General features: G+C 43.1%; 1 protein-coding gene across 5 annotated transcripts in view; it reads right to left on the bottom strand.

Moving 5' to 3' along the window:
- Window positions 1-21,425, bottom strand: part of ERBB4 (erb-b2 receptor tyrosine kinase 4) — an 833,408-nt gene that overhangs the window by 224,947 nt on the left and 587,036 nt on the right. For all 5 annotated transcript variants that reach the window (XM_081196711.1, XM_081196710.1, XM_081196712.1 and 2 more), the window contains exon 5: window positions 8,026-8,091. In XM_081196711.1, coding sequence (XP_081052837.1) covers window positions 8,026-8,091 — 66 coding nt within the window. The remainder of the gene's footprint in view (window positions 1-8,025; window positions 8,092-21,425) is intronic.

Genomic DNA, 21,425 nt, shown 5'->3' with positions numbered 1-21,425 from the left:
CCTCTTAAGTGAGATGGGCGCACAACCCTAGAGTCGGACACGACTGGCCCGTACGGGCAGGGGTACCTTTACCTTTACCTTTAGTTTAGACCTAGCTAACAGGACCAGTGGTCAGGGATGGTGGGAATTGTAGTCCCAAAACAGCTGGAGGGCCAAGTTTGGCCATCACTGGTTTAGACAAAAGGCAAGTTGGCTACCAACTTGGATGGCTTTTAAGGAAGATGGAGGCTGTCAGTGACTAATAACTACGATGGCTATGCTCTGCCTCCATGGTCGGAGGCTGAATGCACTGAATACCAAGTGGCTAGAAACTGGGAGGAGAGAGCGCTGCTCAACACAGGTCCTCCTTGTGAGTTTCCCACAGGCATCTGACAGAACGGTGGATCAGGTGGGCCTGCGACTTGATCCAGTGGAGCTCTTCGTATGCTCTTAACCAAGTCCCATTGAACTCATAGGGGCTGACCTTCAAGTAAAAATACTTAGGATTGTGTCAGCTTTTCTGTGATGAAAAACACTGATAGTGGATTTGGTGGCTTAAGTCAACATAAATACAAAATGTCAAAGAAGATGAACCACCACGGAAGCTATGGAACTGCAGCTCCTGGTGATATTTATTTATTATTTATTATATTGTTCAAATTTATATGCCAGGTGGCAAACAAGAAGAGACCAAGCACTGGCAAGCTCTAAAAGCTCTTAAAATAGTTCTAGTACAGATGCAGACTGGAAAAGATCTGCCTCAACTTCAAAGGCTTGTTGAAGGAGGAAGGTGCTCACTAGGTGTCAAAAAGACAACAGAGGTGGAGCCCCTGTCTAATATTGAAGGCGTGCTATATCTATGCCATGCAGGTTTCTGCACTTTCACACACATGCTTAACCAGATCAGCATTTTTTGAATTTAATTCAATAAGTTAATCCAAATATTGCATTGGTTGAAATGCCATAAAAGCAGATGTCAGTTACATGTTTTATAACACAAAACATTTGATAGCATTTTGTAATATATTGATGGATATAGATTAAGAGTGAATTGCATTTGGAAAATAACCATCCAAGCTAAATTCATGCTGATACAATTTTAGAATATTAAAAATGGAAGAGAGGGGCATATACAGTAACACAGAATGACATTTAACTGTAACATATCATTTTAAAAAAACCAATATAGCCCTCTTCAGATGTAGCTCACCTTACAAATGTGCATATTTTGAACAGACTTTGAATAAAAATTGCCCGCCTTGGATAGGATCATACTCCCCCTGAAAGAGCCAGTTAGTACTCTGGGGCTCATTGGGGCTCATCCTAGATCCATGTTTGTCACCAGAGGCCCAGGGGACCTTGGTGACTATAAGTGCCTTCTACTAGATTTAGCAGGTTTGGAAGAAAACACAACAAAATGCAGTATTTGATAAGAAATGACATGTCATATAGAGATTAGATATGACCTGTGGCTAATGTCATGTGTACACCACTTCCCAAACCAGTAGTGAGAACATCCTGGATGCAGAGTAATCAGGAGTATATACAGAGCCATACACTAGGAATCGAAGGGACATGGCACATGCTCAGCTCAGGAATTGTGATCAGTACCAGAACCAAGCTCACAAGTCTTTTCACACAAAAAATAAGATTCCTGGTTGTTCCACTCATTTTCAACAACCTGACCTAAGAGGGCAAGGGTGAAAGGTTTGTTGTTGTTGAACTCAGAAACCCTTGTCTACAAATCACTCAGATATCTGCCAGTAGATCATGATCAACCTTCTACCCTCCCATTCCCTAGGATAAATGAAAATTTGACTTGCAAACCTCACAGGGACTGTGTCAATCTTCACAAGAACTTCTCCCTAACCAAATGAATTAGCAAGAAGAATGTGGGAAGCACAGCAATTGCAGGGGAAAGCCTGCAACAGTGGTGACAAGCCGATACACCCGTTGCTATTAAGTACCTAGTCCCCATCCTGTTTTGGCACTGCTATCATGAGGGAATCTACCAACAGGGAATACCAGGACATCCAGCATTTAAGGGATTGGATGACTGTTGTCCCAGTAACCTCTCTGTTCCTAAAGTAGCTATGATGAAAGTTTTCTGCTTTTGTGCCATTTGTGTGAGTCCTCTCTTGTTGTGATTCCCCGTGTGCGTGTCATTTGTGACAGCATTTTCCTTTCTGAGAATGCTAAGGATTGTGTATCCCAGGCTTCCTCAACCTCAGCCCTCCAGATGTTTTGAGACTACAGTTCCCATCATCCCTGACCACTAGTCCTGCTAGCTAGGGATCATGGGAGTTGTAGGCCAAAAACATCTGGAGGGCCGAGGCTGAGGAAGTGTAAATGGAATTGAAATGGAATCTTAGGCAAGGTGCCTTCTTCCATTTTCTGTGGAGACCTGTAGTGAAAAAATCTGCACTTCTATAGCTGAATAAATCAATGGAGGGCATCTCTAGAGTCAGACATGCTGTCCCTGCATATATGTGTGAGGTTAGTGGGGGAACACATGGTGAATGGGCCAGATCACCATTGTTTGAAACAAGCAACTGAGCATTTAAGAATCTGGTGCTTGGGAATTATGGTACATGTGCTCTTAAGCATAGAAGCCAACTGCTAGGGGCTGAGGTTCCTTCTCCCCCCAAAACATTTAAGGGGGCCAGTTCCCCACAAAGTTAATGGGCATTGCCATTCAAATGGTGTGTGTGAGTGTGCTGTGTCTTGTGATTGATTATGCAGGGTAGGGCTTACCCCCCCCCCCAATATTTTATTGAAGTTGGTACCTCTGCTCTAAAGTGTTCTCTGGATGGCAACCTGACAGAAGGAAATCTCTTCCCACCCCCAATTGCCAATTTATTTTGTTTTGTTTTGTTATCGGCTAGCAGCTGCATTTACGAAAAGTAGTCAGAATGGTGTGTGGCATTGTTTGGTTACACAGTTGCCTGCAATTAATCACTCTAAATGTTTCCTTTCCTTCGCCATCACAGGGAATTGTAAATCTACCAAAAGGGGGAGAAATGGGAAATAACTGAAATCAATAAGAAAGCCTTATGAACATGTAAAGTTATTAGTGAAATACAAGGGTTTTAATTAAAGATGCCAATGTTTTGTTAAAATGCCAGGTTTCCATAATTGATCCACAGCTGCTGAATCGGCTTTTTCTGTTTTTGTGTCCCACCAGCTCCCATTTGCACCTTGCTGCTCTTATTGATTACTTTCCCTCTGCCCTTGGACAATTCTCTATTTTTAAGCAACAAAATATTAATTCTTAATCCCGGAGCTGTTTATATAGGCATGTAAAGGTCTTGTTGTTTGGTTGTGTGTGTGTTCAATCAAGAGCAGCTATTGCCTACAAAGTAATAGTTGCTCTCTCCGAATATCTTAATTATTTTCCAGAGATGACGTCAGTGCCTGTCAGGCTAAGGCCCAGATATGAGCTTCAGGAACTTGTGAAGAGGTGAGCCTTATGAGGCCTCTGGATTCTTTTTCACTTCAGATTTACGCATGAGCCCACACACCACTTTCAGACCTCTCCTGAGGACTTTCCCAAGAGCGACGGCAATACCAGCAGGAAATTACATGTGTACCAGGAATCATGGTTTTTTAAAAAAAAATTCCAACAAGAAATGATGGTCTATGAATCACTTGCTGCCAATTAGAAGACCCCATAGGAGTTTTCATTGGCTGCGGTGCAAATGACAGGATGGGGGGCATCATTTCCTACTGAGCACCAGTAAATCCCCATCAGGAAGACACCCCATGTCTCCCTTGCCACCAAGGAGAAGCTCCACAGGTCTTCCGCTGTGTTGATGGGAACCCCTCCCCAAGGCAAGTCTTTCTTTGAAGGGGGAGGGCTTGAGGAAGGGAGTAGCTGGGAAGGGAGAGCTGTGAGGAAACTGGGCTTTTTGGGTATCAATTTTTCACATCAAGCATTACCAAAGCCCTTTAAGGCTTTCTGAATTTAAAATACTCATCCAAAACTTACAGTTTATTTTGGGGGTGAAGAGGAAGGGTGAGGAGCATTCCAAGTTTAACTTACAGCATACCCTGAAAGAATGGTACAGAAACAAGAGTTGCTGTGCAACTTTCCTTGGATAGGGGAAAGTCTACTTCTACTAGATGAAAAATGCTAAAGGTGAATTTAATCAATTGCACAGAGTGATAAGGAAAGCTGCACCAGTGGAGCTTCCTGCCTCTGTTGGAGCTCTCAAGGGATCAAAGTGATTTAGGAGTGGCGCTGTGGTCTAAACCACTGAGCCTCTTGGGCTTGCCGATCGGAAGGTCGGCAGTTCAAATCCTCGCAACAGGGTGAGCTCCGGTAGTTCGGTCCCTGCTCCTGCCTACCTAGCAGTTCGAAAGCATGCCAAAGTGCAAGTAGATAAATAGGTACTGCTCCGGCGGGAAGGTAAACGGCGTTTCCGTGCGCTGCTCTGGTTTCGCCAGAAGCGGCTTAGTCATACTGGCCACATGATCAAGAAGCTGTCTGCGGACAAATGCCGGCTCCCTCGGCCTATAGAGCAAGATGAGCGCGCAACCCCAGAGCTGTTTGCGACTGGACTTAACTGTCAGGGGTCCTTTACCTTTACCTTTTTATGCAAGGAGACAGAACTTTCAGGGTGGCAATGCTACAGAAGGAAGAGTTTGGCCTCAAGGGCAGGTTTAGGATTCTCTAGCTGGACTACAGTTCCCATCAGCCCCATCAAACATAGCCAGTGCCCAGGACTAATGGGAGTTATAGTTCAGCAACATCTGGAGGGCTAAATTCCCCATATCTGTTCAAGAAGAGCAGACATTTCCCTGATAAATTCTTCCAGGAGCATTGAATAAGAATCTGGAAGAGATGGTGTTCTCCCAACGTCACTATACTTTCTGAAGCCCTATCAGTCAAATATCTGACCATGGAAAGTGTTCAAAGACTAATTATTCTCATTAAGGTGATGTACAAATGCTGTGTAGCTTTATGGGAATATTTCAAAATGTCTGTGAGTGCATGGGCATGATCCAGTACTACAGCCCTGTTTGTTTCTGAAGTTGCATCTGTGCTTAATTCTCCTCTCCTTTAAATCAGTAGGATTCAAATGTGTTGCCATTTGCCTAGATTGTGTGTTTTGATTTAAGCCCATTGAGAAAAGGCAATGGAATGTTACAAAATAGAAGCCATGCATCTTGAAGAGAGTTCAAAATAGCACACACCCTCCCCTTGCAACTGTCCACCCCAGTGTTCTCCCCTGCTTTTCTAGCATTTTAATTTATAGTGGCTGGTTAATTATATAACATCATATTCTGAAGCGATCTCTTCCTCGTAAGACACACTGTTTATAATTCCTTATTAATTGCCCTCTTAAGTGTGCAAATTTACATATCAAATTTATGTAGACAATAAGCAAAAAGGAATAAGATGCAGGTGGTTTTTCCGGAAAGATTTATAAATAGCGAATGAGAGAGGCAAATAGACAGAAAAAGGCAAAACTTAAAGCAGTCTGGGGTGGACAGTATTCGTTCAAGAACAAAAGTATCCAACTGCTATTTTCCCCATGTAATTTGAAATGAAAGCTGTGGATTAAGATATCTCAGATTTATTCCTCCCTCCAACCTGAAAAGAATTTGGATCTTAGCTTAGAAGGGGGGCTCATTAGAATATTTTCTATTCTGTGACTCCATTAAAAAAATGTATTAACATGCAGATATGCCCTCAAGAGATTTGTTTCTGGAAACAAAACATGTCATTTGGTTATGTGTTAGAGATGTTTTCATGTACACAACTGAAAAATGTGTTCCACTGCTTAGACTTGTGGGAGGAAAAAGAAACCTAGAGAGGATGGATGAAGGGTGTCTCAAAATAGCATCCATTGCATCAAACATTTAAGCGCCTTTCTTTCTCTCTCTCAAGCACATTGATCAAAGCGAGCATGGGCTCCTTCTTCAAATATTTCTTGACAAAAAAAGAGCCAAACTATTTTGGCCACTGCAAATAACTTTTCCACAGTCACTTTGATCATTACCCACCATTTGTTTATAAAGAAGTATGTATGTCCTGAATATGATAATGGGTCAGGAGATACAGTGAAGTTTGCAAGAAGAAATACCCGGTAATTATAATCCCAGATGAGCAGGCATTTCAGAAACAAATTTTAACAACATGGCTCAAGCACAATGGTCAGATGGAAGATATACTGGAGACATGCGTATACCCACTGTGACTACAACTGTGGGTCTGCCCCCCGACTGTAGAATAACCTTCCCCTAGGGATATCGTGGGCACATCTAGCAACGCTGTTCTGCCAACTGATCAAACCATATCTACTTGCAAGGGCACAGTGAATGTTAGAAATGTTGGGGTTTTTCGTATTTGATTGTCTTTTGTCTTGATCAGAAAATAAGAAGAGCCCTGCAAGATCAGGCTAAAGGTTGATCTAGTACAACACCCTGTTCTTACGGCAGACGACCAGAAGCCTGTGGGAAGTCTGCACACCAACACGTTTCAGGAGCAGGCTCCCTCCGACAGCCACCATGCCGAGCCCCCCCTGAAAGTCTTATCCTCCATGAATTAATCCAATCCACGCCAAAAGCCTTCCAAGTTGGTGGCCATCACCGTCTCTTGCAGGAATGAATTCCATAGTTTACACAGGTAAAGAAAGACATTCTTTCACCCATCCTGAACCTTCCAACACTCAGCTTCATTGGATGTCCTGGAGCGCATGAGAGAGGGGAAAAAACTCTTCTCTCACCACTTTCTCCACACTAGGCATCTTTCATTCAGAATTTGCACTAAATCCAAACCATTCAATGGAATATTTTTAAAATACACATCAAACACCTGCTTTGATATCCACCAAAATTTCAGCACTCATCTAAAAAAAGGGGGGGGGGCAAATGGTTAATTTGCTTTTGTGGCCAGGAAATTCTCAGCTGCAACATAATGGAGTAGTCCAAGGACAGCAGTTATAAAATTTGTTTTAAAAGAATGTTTTAAAATAAGTTTTGTGTGTATGAATTTGGTGTTGATGTGAGGATTAGTACATGACACAAGCCCTCTATTAAGTTCTCCTCTGGTAGAAGCTGTGTATACTGTATATCATGCAAAGGTTCTGATCCTGACCAGCTGCTCAGACACAGACTTCCCTAATGCTGACATCCCAGGCCACATGCGGACCTTCAAGAGGCAGGAGCCCCCTTCCCAACATGGGTGAGGCCAGCACCCCAGTCCTGCTGTCCCCTTCTCCGTACGTGCTTTCGCCTGAAGAGGCAACTCATGGATCTCATATACAGTGGTACCTCGGGTTAAGAACTTAATTCGTTCCAGAGGTCCGTTCTTAACCTGAAACTGTTCTTAACCTGAAGCACCACTTTAGCTAATGGGGTCTCCTGCTGCTGCCATGCCACCGGAGCACGATTTCTGTTCTCATCCTGAAGCAAAGTTCTTAACCCGAGGCACTATTTCTGGGTAAGCGGAGTCTGTAACCTAAAGTGTATGTAACCTGAAGCGTATGTAACCCGAGGTACCACTGTACTTAGAATAGGTTGTACAACTTCATGCTTTAGTGGGGGGATTCACTTTTTGAGCACCTCCCCAATTCTCCCTGAAAGTAAGACAACTAGAAACAGAAAGCTTCTACGCTAGTCTATTCCATGTGGTAAGTTTTGTTTTGTTTTACGTTTAGGCATTTTTTTATGTAGTGGAACGGTAAGAAATATTCATCCTCCAGCCTGAATAATTTCAGACTTATTCTACTATTCTGCATTTTACTAACTCAGGATTCTACCTGTTTTCATTTTTGTCCTTGTTTTTATTATGTATTTTTTGTTTGTTGTTGTATATTTACACTTTGAACCACGCTGAGATCCACAGATGAAGGGCAGTATACAAATCTTAACAACAACCACTTCATTTCTCATTGTTCTGCTGCATAGTGACTTCGTATCACTGAGAAGAAAACTCTCATTGATTATTACTATATGGAGGGTTGCTGTTATCAGGCTATATGCATGAACTCTTCTTTCACCTCACTTTATATTTTTCTTTACTTAATCTAATGCACTTACAGGTCTGGCATTCATCTGCTGAAGGTCCCCAGCACCGGTTTCCACAGGACTTGTGACAAGGTCCACCTTTGGGAAGAGTAGAGGCAAAATACAAAGAGAAGTTAGATGATTACTTTTTATTTTGATTTTTTCTGCAGTGCCTTTAAAGACTCCTTAAGGGGAACCACTATCACACTTTTATGAGAACTCTATGCCTTATCACAACTGAAAGATCTGCAGCAAAAGAAAACCTACACCAAGTTTCAAACATATATGAATTAGAATTTATAGTGGGGCTTTGCATTTCCCCCCTTGTTGCTGTTGTTATTATCTGTATTTTAAAATAGATCTGTATCTTGTTTTAATTATATGAGTGTTTAATTCCTTTCATAGAATCATAGAATTGTAGAGTTGGAAGGGACCCAAGGGTCATCTAGTCCACCCCCTGCGATTCAGGAATCTCAACTAAAGCATCCATGAGAGATGGCCATCCAACTTCTGCTTAAAAACCTCCAAGGAAAGAGAGTCTACCAATAGAGCAGTTGGTTAGAGTGTGGTGCTGATAATGCCAAAGTGCAGGTTCAAACCCCATAAGGGACAGCTGCATATTCCTGCTTTGCAGGGGTTGGACTAGAATAGGGGTGGCCAACTCCCAAGAGACTGTGATCTACTCACACAGTTAAAAACTGGCAGTGATCTACCCCCTTTTGGGGGGTTCGGGTCAAAGTTGTTGAGTTTTTTTTCAGGGAGGAGGTAAAATGTTGAGCTTTTTTTAGGGGAGCCACAGTTGTTCAGCTTCTTTGGGGGAAGCCAGTGATCTACCAGTGATCTACTGCAGACATCCAGTGATCTACCAGTAGATCATGATCTACCTGTTGGACATGCCTGGACTAGATGATCGTCAGGGTTCCTTCCAACTCTACAGTTCTCTGATTCTATATCTTTTCTATGTTTTTAGCTTTTTCTGTTTCATCTATAAGCCACATTGAGTCCTGGTCTGGAAATGAATGAATGAATGAATGAATGAAAGCAGCTACTCTGGAAAGACAGGCTTTTTTTTCAATACAAGCTTTTTTTAGATACAAGCTTATGGAATACATTCTTAAAACAAGCATAATGACATCTGCACGGTGCCTTAACCAAGATGACAGATTCTTATTACCAATTGATGCATAGTGCTTTGATTCTTCTGGGCACCGTGTACACAGAACCAATGGTGCACAACTTTCCATGTTTTCCCACAGAAGCTCACCTTTTCAATACTGTCCTTTATATTGTAATGCGATAGGAAATTCATAGGGAACAAACTCTTTCCAGCTCTTGATTAAAAACCAATTTTGTTTCATTGGAATCTCATCATTAATGGGTTGATGCCCACAATGTGTCTCTATTGTGTGTCCACTAGTTCTTCTGGCCTATTAGGTGTGCATATGTTGGAATAACTCACAAGTGTTAATTTATGGCGGCATTTCCAAGAAATGCTATGTGCTTCCTCTGTCCCTTGGACACAACTTGCAGAAGAACCCTCTCCCATCCTCACTCCTGGACAAACCCTCTGTGATCAGTGACACTTCAAGCTCCTCGAAATCAAATGTGGGCTTTTGTGGGCGGATGTCTGCCTTCCCAGTGAGTGAGGTGAGTCTCTGGCAAGAACAACTCGCTGCTATTGTGGGGTGTGGGGATGAGGATGCTTGTCCGAAACCACTGTGAGGTGGCAGGGGAGACAGGGGACACATGTGGTTTTAAATTTATCTTCCCTGTAAAGTAAGATATGCTGTTCAACATGCATAAAGTGATCAGGTCACTGGAACCACATCCTCAAGTCGAATTTCACCACTTACACAATGTTGATAAAATCTACTGATTATGTTGTACAGCAATTACACATGTATGCCAACTACCTCATTAAAAGCATCATCTCCTTGATGTAACAAAGTTCATTTAAGGCAATTATGCCAGAGAAATGCAGTTGCTGACATCGGTGTATATTTTCCTGTCACTGCCTGGCATCTGCTTATTGAGACCAGTAGCTACAGCTCAGCAATGCAAGCCCATTCTGTTTGCTGGGAAAGGGACTCCAGTCTCCATCTGGCACAAATAGCACAACTTTAACCCACAATGATGACAACAATTATTATTAAAAAATCTACTGAAGTCCTGTGCAGAATGCTAATAGCACCAAACTGCCTTCAAGGGAAAGAGATTATGCATGAGAGAGGGAGAAGAAAGTGGCTCTGAAGACTTATTCAGTTAAGACCAATTGCAAATTGCATGTGAATGAATGAAGACTTATGCAGATTTAAAACTCTGCACAAGTTTATTTTATTTCCAGCTCTCCCTGCCACAGAAATGCAATAGTGCCCCCCCACACCTACAATGCTTTCCCCCCTAAAAATAAATAAATAAAAATGTTTAGGGATACTCTCATTTTCCTACTCATATCGAAATACTGCCCCTCAGTGAGGCCAAACTTAGATTCACAAAATGTTTAGGGGTATGCATAAAAAAGTGTGTGTGTGTGTGCACGCGCGCGCGCACACACACACACACACACACACACACACACACACAGAGGACTAAAAATAATACTAACCCATTTTGGACCTATTAATGAATAACCATTCTTATACTTTTGACCAAATAACCAATTGAGGCTGGAATTTTACCTGGAAGAAAGTACCACTGAATTCACTGGGACCTTTTTCTAGTTAGAACATTTGCAGCATCTCAGCAGAGGTGATATTTTGAGAAAATTATAGTTCTCTTATGAACATTATGTCCACTTATGAACATTTTCATTTATACAGAGGACACAATCCAGCCAAGGCTAATCATGTTTTCAGTCCCACCAATTCCATTGATTGAGAGTTGAGCACATACTTTCCCCCTTGTGACTGAATAGCCCTGAAGAGGACTTGTAGCTACTGGGCTCTTTTCTTAATGGGTGTGGCATGCTGTTATTTCTAACCATTTATAAATATAAATGAATACACTTAAGTTTGCTTTAACTTTTCACATTTCTCCACCCAATTATCCAAGAGAGTCTCCATTTTTTAAGGATCTGTCCCTGCTGAACCACTGCCCCTCATTTGCCTCTTTGCAGGTGCACCAAATGACACTTGTGAAAAGACATAGCAGGAAGACTGTGTTGGGGCCTCACTGCTCTGGATGCGCCTCGTGATTGGCTTTCCAGCCAACAGACACACCCAGATTGCTGCCTCACAGAGGAGCACATCCTCCAAAGATATGTGATTTTGACACATACTGAGGGTGAAGACAGGTGTAATAAATCAAGAGAGTTCACAGTAAATCCCTGAACCACAAATAGACTCCACACTTCACAAATGAAATGACAGGTACCTATTCCATCTAATCAAACTTTAACCCAAATCATCCATCATGCTCTTCCCACATGCAGCCACCTGCTCCCTACCCCCTGTTTAAAGCGTGGCAGGAGAGCCATGAGCCCTAATCCTATGCAAGGGCTTACCACCCTTTGTGCATCAGAGGCTCATAAAGGAATGTAAGAAGAGTCTGGCTGGTTCAGGCCAATGGCCCGTCTCGTCCAGCACCCTGTTCTCACAGTGTCCAACCAGATGCCCCAGATAGGAGGCCCTCAACAGCCCTCTCTGCTCCCTCAGTTTCCAGCAACTGGTACGACTCTGGTTCTAGAGCACAGAATGGTGTTGGTGAAGATGGACAAAAGCTTAGCAATTAAACTGATTCATATTGGTGTAAAAAACTGGTATTAGAAGATCTTCTCAAGCTGAATACTGTTATGAGTTTGTGGGCGCCAGACTCCCCAAAATTCCTGGGTCCAGTAGGTGTTAGAATTTAATCAAGCCTCCTGAACCCCCGGAGCCAGCAAGGGTTAAAATTCAAGCCAGGTCAGCATCCTCATGAGGTAATCCACCTGGGTGGCAAGCCATTAAGAACACAAGGAGAGGGGGCTCTGTGCCAAACATCAAAAGGTTGGGCCCCCTCCTCCAGCTCAGCGTTAGTTAGAAGATAAAGCCAGGGTTTGAATGAGTCTTGAGTTGGCTGTGGTGTAACCTAGAGGAAAAAATGTTGCAGGCAAGCTGGAGAAGGCCAGAGCACGATGGTTGATTTTTGTTTGGTTCCAAGGCTGTGCCTACAGGAGAAGCAAGACCCTCTTAGAGTGTTAATGGTGTGAGCCTCTCCATCGTAGGCTCAAGTTGTATATATGTATAAATCAACCATATACCATAAAGACTCCACAGTCTCTGCTGTGCCTCATTCCAGACCCTGGGTAAACTACATGAAACCCCCTGGAATCTCAAACAGCTCAGATATTGGGGTGGTGTGCGACCAGTGCTATTTTTCTAGAAACAGAGGTGCCGGAACTCACCATGAATGCCTCCCTTGTTCTCTTATAATGGCAATGGCACCCACCTGAGAGGGGCCGGAGCTGCGTTCCAGTGAGTTCTGGCTGAATAAAACGCCCTGTGTGCAACAATACTTTTATTTCACTGGACTTGCCCAGATAAGGGGGTGTTGTTTTAAACACCAGGTAACTTAATGCATAGACAATAAGAGCACAAGGGTGATCCTCATGGCAGTAGGCATATGCTCATCATTTTCCATACAGGTAGGTGAAGATTTTGAAATAGCAAATACGGAAAATGCCATAGAGTGCATTGTCAGGGAGAAGGGTCCTAGCTCAGTGGCAGTCCCCAGCATTTCTAGATACAGCCATGAAACCCTGGCTGAAACCTTGCAGAGCTGCTGCCAATCAGTGTAGACAGTACTGCGCTCGATGGACCATTGGTCTGGCTCGGTATAACACAGCTTCTGTGTTCCTAAACCTGTTGATGCGGATGCTATCAGAGACTTCTTTGTGCAACATATTCTCAAGGAATCCTTATTTTCTAATACAGAATCTCCTACGTGTTCTAGATGAAGCCAATTCCATGTTCTAATACAGTGGTACCTCAGGTTAAGATCTTAATTCGTTCTGGCGGTCCGTTCTTAACCTGAAACTGTTCTTAACCTGAGGTACCACTTTAACTAATGGGGCCTCCTGCTGCTGCCGCACGATTTCTGTTCTCATTCTGAAGTAAAGTTCTTAACTTGAGGTACTATTTCTGGGTTAGCGGAGTCTGTAACCTGAGGTACCACTGTAGAAGGAAATTCTGAAGTGACCAACAAAACGCCTTTTGCTGAAGGAGGCTGATGGTGTTCTGGAACTCTCCATGGTGGAACTTTTAAGTAACCCAACTTCCACATTTGTGCTTGCTCAAATCCCAGAAATTGACAGACCAGAATTAAAGACCTTCCATGGTACTGATACAATTCTTAGCGTTAAGCCAAATGTTCTGCCACATAGTTTCTACTCTCATGGAAGTAAACACTATTTGGGATGCTTACTAGTTATTTTTAAGGGACTTTGACATGTCTACCTGTTTCTGTTTGCGTGGTGGGGTTTTTTTTTAATAGTGTCAGATGATAATTTGCATTTAAATAGAGACATTTAACAGCGGAGCAAGAGGAAGCTCTGCCAGCTGCCTCTCCCTCTCACTGGGAACTTGAAAGTGTGGCTTCATTGTTTTCTCTTCTCACGGTTACACAGGCAAAATGAGGCGCTGAACATGTAGACAGCGCAACTTTGAATTAAATTATCACAAGTCCTTTGAAGGTCACATATCAAATAAATTGGGAGAAAACATGTCTTGTCTTATTCGATAATAATAAGATGTCTAGCAGAAGCAGGTACCGGACAAGATTCTGCCCTTATTTTTATTCTATCCCTATGCTGCTCTGAGTGTAGGCAGTGAAACTAATTGAGGATATTTAAATTTCAGCCTGTCCTAAGGATCATGGTGGGGAACATTTTAGTGGTGGAGTTTCGCCGAGAGATAAAGACTTTGTCCATGCCATCTACAAAGTTTATGCCCAGGTTTGGGGGAGACAGGAGGAAAGCCTGCAGCTTCGTCTCTCTCTGGACCCTTGGCTGAAAAACCCAAAGTTTCTTAAGACATGTTTTGTCAATGCCACCAGTGGGTATTTAAATAAGCAAGCTAGGGGCACTCTGTAAGGAGAAGAGCAGATTTCCTGTATTCTGTTATATTTTTGTTTTGTGGATTGAATCTGTATTTTTCTCCATCATCCCGTCTACAATTTCTACAATTAATTCATGAACTGGTTCCAGTAGTAGATAGGTAGCCGTGTTGGTCTGCCATAGTCAAAATAAAAAAATTCCTTCCAGTAGCACCTTAAAGACCAACTAAGTTAGTTCTTGGTATGAGCTTTCGTCTGCATGCACACTTCTTCAGATACACTGAAACAGAAGTTGCCAGATCCTTCTATATAGTGAGAAGGTGGGGAGGGGTGTTACTCAGAAGGGTGGTGGGAATGGGAGATAGGCAGATAGCTGAGAGAGCCTCTTGACGACTCTTAACGACTGTAATAGGTTTTACAGGAAAAGGCAAGGGGTGGGAAGGTGAGAAATGATTTAGTCATGTATAGTGAGATAAGAATCCAATGTCTTTGTTCAGCCCAGGTCTTTTCATAGTTTTAAGTTTGGTAATGAGTTGTAATTCAGCAGCTTCTCTTTCCAGTCTATTTCTGAAATTCCCCACCTTCTCACTATATAGAAGGATCTGGCAACTTCTGTTTCAGTGTATCTGAAGAAGTGTGCATGCACACGAAAGCTCATACCAAGAACTAACTTAGTTGGTCTTTAAGGTGCTACTGGAAGGAATTTTTTTATTCATGAACTGGTGTTTGCAGTTTGCTGCAGTACTTTGTTCCAAGAGTTCCCAACCTTTGGGGCCCGTGTGGAATTCGGAGGCAGCGTACCTGTCACAGAAAGGATGTTGCAGGGCTCAGAAAAGGAAGGGTATGAAAAGCAGACTCTTGTAGTTAGACCAGATGCCAGAGAGTGATGACTAAGAGTGTCAAGCATTAGGATATGCCCCTGTGTTAGGTTACAGTGCTTTATTTACAGCCTGCCTATCCTCCCAAAGGAGCCCAGGGCAGCAGGGCTCTTTTTTGTTTAGACAAGCCTATCCAGACACGTAAACAACAACAACAACAACAACAACTGAAAACAGTTCTAAAGTTCTAAAAATAGTTATAAACATTCTCCAACAATTATCTCAGGGTTGCTAGCCATCAAGTGTAAACAGGAGTGTTTTTTAATTTCCTCCTGGAAATCAGTAGGGAGGGAGACAGACACACTTCACTCTGCAGGGCATTCCACAAATTGGGAACTGCACTGAAAGAGTCTAGGTTTTCTTTAATCAGTTAGAAAATGGTGGGGAGTGGATGACTTACAGTAAAACCACACTCTAAGGGCTTCTGATGCTATATTTTTTTCCTGAAGAAACCTTGGCTTTAGCTAATTCTGTATATATCAACCATTCCATGGTTTCTTTTCTTGGGACCAACACAGAACAATTCTCTTTGCTTAAAAATACTCCTTCAAGAAAGCACATTATAAAATATGTGAGTTCTTATTTGTTTGCTTGGCTTTGCACATATCTTTCAGCAAGCTGAACTGAGATGAATAGGCAGATGATTCTGCCATATGTAGGGTGAAGATTCTGTTTTTCAGAGACCCTAAGACTGGGTTCTAACCAGGTGTATTGGTAGTTAAAGTGCAAGGCTTGGCACACTAGGTGACCTTGGGCCAGTCACTCTCAGCCTCATTTGTCTTGCAGGGTGGTTGTGATGATAAAACAGGGTGGGGAAAAGAGAACCTTGTATTTTCCCCAATCACCTTGGAGGATAAATCTGCAGTTAGTATTTAAACAGCCTTTTAATCTATGTGAGGTACATAGGAGGAAATTGAGCTACACAACATCTGTCTCTGCAATTGGCAGGCAGTATGAAATCTCTGGATTGAACACGGCTGATACGACTTGTCAACACAGCAGTCCAGCTTGTCTGCAGCCGGAATCCCTGCCCTGAGGAATCCAGGAAGAGAGCGCACATTCGCCCTCTGGATTCATATGGAACCCCCGAGTAGCCCCTGACACTGAATGGTTTTACGTTTGACTAGCTCCACTTCCTTCCAAATGGCAGTGTGAAAATTCATTCACTATTTATGGTTCAATAGCCCTGTTGAGAGGAAGTCCTCTGACACCCTGAAGGTCATCGTGACATTGGTAAGAGCTGATTCTTCTCAGCACCTTTGCATAAGCACTTGGCTCTATGTAAGACTGGAAAATGTCTGACAGAAAGAAATCTCAAACCAAACACATCTGATCTTAGGGTAGTCAAATGTTGACTCACAGCAATTAACTGGAACCCGGCCATCACTACAATATGTGATGTGGGTTTGACTTTCCAAAGCAATTTTCTTTTATAAGTGGTTACCTTGTCCATTTCCTGAACTGCCATTCATTACAGACTGCAGAGTACAGAAGGGTGGGTGGGTGTGAAATCTGACGTTTGATCTACAGATCTCCCTTGCAATTGGCATGTGAGAAACCAGCTCCCAGGAGGGGAAATCCACTTTTCCTTCCTTTGTCCTTAAGAGTCTGAAGGACGCATCTCATAAATGTTTCTTCTCCATTTCTCCCAGAACCTTAGGCTGCCTTTTAAGACTTTAGCATTAGTTTCCCATCTGAATTATCTATCAGTGCATAACTTTACAAAATAAGTGGTGCAATGCTAAGGCTGCAATCCTATGAGGAGCCTCATTGGGCGTAGGATTGAGCTAGAGAAAGTCATACTCTTTGAAACTCTTAAGGCTAATCCCATATGTTTGTGAATTGGTTATGTTTACTTAAGGTTCTGGAGGTATGCTCCAATGTGGTCACATATTTCCCACAGTAGGGTAAATTTCTTCCATTTTAGATTCTGTTTAACTGTCACAGGAAATCCTGTAGTAGGTTAGAGAACCCCAAGGTCCGTCCCCCCACCCAAAGAATGAAATATAACAATCACAGGATAAACAAAATAATAAAAATTCCTTCCAGTAGCACCTTAGAGACCAACTAAGTTTGTTCTTGGTATGAGCTTTCGTGTGTATGCACACTTCTTCAGATACACTGAAAGAGAAGTCACCAGACCCTTATATATAGTGAGAGGGTGGGGAGGGGTATTACTCAGAAGGGTGGTGGGATAATCACAGGATAGTCTGAGGAATGCTAAGGACCAACTGCCTAAAACTTGGGAGTGATCAGCATTCATAGGCAATATGCATACTCTGTTAAAAACCAGGAAATAGTTGTACCATTGTCCTACAGTGAGATTAATTTCCTTTGGAAGTTCTGGCTGTGCTCTCATTAAATTGAGTTCTTCCACTTCAAACTGCAGATGGCTGGTGGAGTACATGACCTCTCTAGACTGATAGGTAAATAGATAGAAATTAGTCTAGAGTCTTTTTTTATTGACATCTAGTTATAGACAGATAGATATGTAGATAGATATAGATACAGTGGAACCTCGGTTTAAGAACAGTACAGTTTAAGAACGATTTGGTTTACAAACACCGCAAAACTGAAAATAGTGTCTTGGTTTGAGAACTTTACCTCGGTCTAAGAACGGAATCCGAACGGTGGAAGGGCACCGGCGGCAGGAGGCCTCATTAGGGAAAGCGCACCTTGGTTTAAGAACAGTTTTGGTTTAAGAGCGGACTTCCGGGACGGATTAAGTTTGTAAACCGAGGTACCACTGTATTGATTACATGTAGGAGCATTCAGTAATAAAACCTCACGTAGGTGGTATGACTGAAACAACAGTTTACCCCATCAATGAGAAGCAGGCCTGTGTGTCACACTATGGAAACTCATGGGACATCTGTCCCTTTCAGTCACAAAACTTTAAACCCAATGCAATATAGTTCTGAATTAAGAAACCACTATTACTTCATTGTGGGCACACACGCTAAACCCTGTCTGTGGTGCCTGCCCTTTTCCCCAAAGAATGAGACAAGAGACCAGAGTAAGGGTTCAAATTGGCCACAACTCTATTGAGCTTCAGAAGTGGGAAACTTGGCACAGGCCTTGGCAGGTAACCCTCTCAGCCCGTCAGGCTGAGGATATGCAGGCAGATGAGATCCAGTGAGAGGGGACTGCAAAGCACAAACTTACACAGCATGCCCTTCCACTAACCTCAGCCCGGGAGTTTGACCTACATGCCACCGCTATAGGGCCAGGGACTCCTGGTTTTTGCCCTTTAACGGGCCCTGCAAATGCTGCCACATGGGAGGGAGCATGAATGCATTCTCCCCCCCCCAACTTGATGTCCGATTAAAGGATACCTTGCCAAGGCCTAAAACCGCCACCCGAGGCCCTGAGGGGCCTCACCGCCAAGTCCCACGACCGAGGACCAATCACCCATCCTCTGCCATCAAACCCTGTTGTCTACTCAGTCCCTAAGGATTTGTCACAAGTCATGCAGCCATAGGTCAGCACTACCCACATCCCTATTACTTCATTAGTAATGTTTAAATATGACTCTGTTTAAATAGCTCTGCATTGTGTTTTCCTAAGTAGTTTAAGAGACCAGCTTTTTGCATGACTAAAACGATACATTTGATTGCAAAATCAAAATATAATTCAAACAGCACAGAATGGCATTAGTACAAATTAAAGATACTATTGTTGGGATGAATTGTTCTGCCTTTATCAGCCTGTAATGCCTTCTGTGCCCTTGTCTGACAATTCCTATTGCCATGCGTTTATTCATCCACACTCTTTTGTTAAGTAAAAATCATTTTACATTTTCTACTACCCCTATGCTAATCTTTAGATCTCTTCTATCGATTTGAAAGTTAATTACCTAGTAGAAAGCCAGACTCTCAGGTCCCGTCCCCCCCCCTCCGCTCTGCTTAAAACAGAATAGGCAAGCTGTTTAAACACTTGGAGCACAAATGTTCCTTCCAGTGGAGGAATCCACCAATGGTGAATGAACACAAGGGATTTTCTTCCATAAGCAAATGCAGTTGAATTAATCATTCTCATGACTTATATTAGATCTCCAAGACCACAGTTTGCTGCTTCATGGGCACTTTCCATTTCTTTTGTGGCAACATTTCCCAGACAAATCAGCTTTTCAGTTTGGGGGTGCTCCTGGACCTGCTTTTGGGGGACAGTTAGCTGCAGTGTGCTTTGAATGGTGCTCTGACAGCCTCTTGAAGTTATAAAGCAGGGTGTCAGGATTCAAAATGAAAAACAAAAAACAAAAACCCCCACACATTAATCATATAAATAAAATCCAAAGCATGCTCTCAACAAGGCAGAAAAATAGAAGTTTCTTTTGTCGGGGAAGAACACTTTTGAGAAATTAGAGGACAGCTTTGGTCCAGCACTAGAAACAATAAGGAAAGAATCACACGTCCTTTTCTGTATCATCTTTCCTGTCATACATTAACCTTAGAATTCTAGATACTACTGAAAATTTTTCTAGTGAGCTTTCCATCCTTATAATGGAGACTCACTACTTCATCTGCTATTCAGAGCCCATGGCACAAATATTCCACGTGCCTAGCAAATATTTTAGTAGGAATGAACATAAATATACCAGTTGGCCCATTCTATTTATCCACTAATCTTTCTTTCTAGATAGATAGAGACACACACATAGTGATTCAGACACATATAGATGAAAAAGAGACTGACCAGGGAAATATGTTTGTGTTCTGAAAACAAACAGAAAGAGATACACACTGAGAGCTGGGAAAAGAAGAGAGAAAGAAAGAGGACAGCAGTAAATAAAAATCAGAGATAAAAACTTAAAGCTGAAGCTGAACAGAGGAAAAACAGAAAACTTACAAACAATGAAATATGCGCTTTCATGAATAATATGAAATGGGAGGCCCACTGGTGTGGCAGGAGAGATAATAATGCGCTTAAGGAATTGAGGAAATCTGTATAGAATCCCTAAATTACAGGGTATCACTGAAGTGGTCCGCAGAAGACATGCCTGATATAAAGAGCGATCGACTGACAGAGGGAGGGAGTCAACGGGAAGTCAAGAAATGCATGTCTGCAGCACAAAATTGACACAGCCCACTGACTTCATATTTATCAATGACAGTGCAGGATTGATAGCAGGTTTGCTGTAATGTTACTATTCTGTTCTGACACAGAAATGTCTTAAGGCCAATGTGATGAGAACAGACAAGAGACTACGCTGAAAAAAGGCAGGAGAGAGGTGTCAGAAACCATCCCTTCCTGGCTTCCTTTCCCCTGCAGCAACAGATACAGCAGGCATAATCTCCTGGGCCAAAAGATCTATAGGAAATTTGGGGCTTGTTCCTGAAAAGGCCACTTTCTCCAGGCAACTCATTCAAGTATTTTCATAAAGCACAGATGGGGGAGATCTGGCCTCTGAGACATTTTGATCTGGGTTCCGGTGGTTCCGTCACATATTAATCAAGCAATGGTAACAGGTTTGCCTGCAGTTTTACCCATCAAGGAAAATAGTTTCTAAGCTGTATATATGCATGGTTTTGCATGTAATTTATTTGTGTAATTTATGTCAGGGACTGTATCCAAGTCAAACTCCCAGAGAGACAGAGTTAAAAGGAGGATTTGTGTGTAATCCATGAATGAGGGGACACTTGTGGAAATCCCACAGGATTGTCATAGGTTGCCACACCTCAATCTCAACCCCTGCTGACCAGTGAGAGGCTTGCTGTGCCTTAATTCCATCTGGGCATCAGGCAAGTTCCTAGGACCTCCCTCCTAGGCAAGGGCATCTTACCCATAGGGGCTAGTGGAGTGGGGTGCCAGGGCACCAAGTTCTGGAGGGCGCCAGGGAATAGGCGGAGGCTGGACGCGGCACCTCCCAGCATCAGCTCGCCGCCCTCGCCCGAAGCAGCACCGCACCGTGCCTGGAGCTTCCGTCTGCTGTGGCCACAGTGGCACAAAGTGGCCGGCTGAGCCTCCGCCTCTTCCCTGCCGGAGGAGCTGCCCTCCAGCCACTGCCCGCCTCCTCCAGCCCCACTGGCAGCGCCATCCTCCCTTAAAAAACTCTGGGAAATGGGGGGGGGCACCGGAGGGAGCTTTGCACCACGGCGCCGGATATGCTTAAGGCGGTCCTGCTCCTAGGACCTTCATCCCTACAAACTTCCTCCTCCTTCCAAGACAGCCATATCTCTGGGGGACCTTTCTCACTGGACCCTTCCCTTGCCTTTAAAACCCTCTGTGGCAGGCTGAGCCTGCACACAGACACACACAGACACACACAGACACACACACACACACACACAGCCAGGCTCCTGTACAATATTCAGGACCTTTAGGAGAGATCACAGTGGCACCGTCATCTTAGCAATGGAGAAACTGCTGGCTTTGTGCGAGCTGTGAGTCTCAGCAATATCCACCAGGGCACTACCCAAGCCATGTACAGAAACCCCCCCACACACTTATGCACAATCGACTCACGCATGAACACATGTATGTGTAGGAAATAAATAATTCAATTCAAATCTGGAAATGTAGGGC

Source organism: Podarcis bocagei (genome assembly GCF_964188305.1).
Source record: "Podarcis bocagei genome assembly, chromosome: 1".
Lineage (NCBI taxonomy): Eukaryota > Metazoa > Chordata > Lepidosauria > Squamata > Lacertidae > Podarcis > Podarcis bocagei.
Note: the sequence above shows the minus strand (reverse complement) of the source record. Positions and strands in the feature narration are given on the sequence as shown.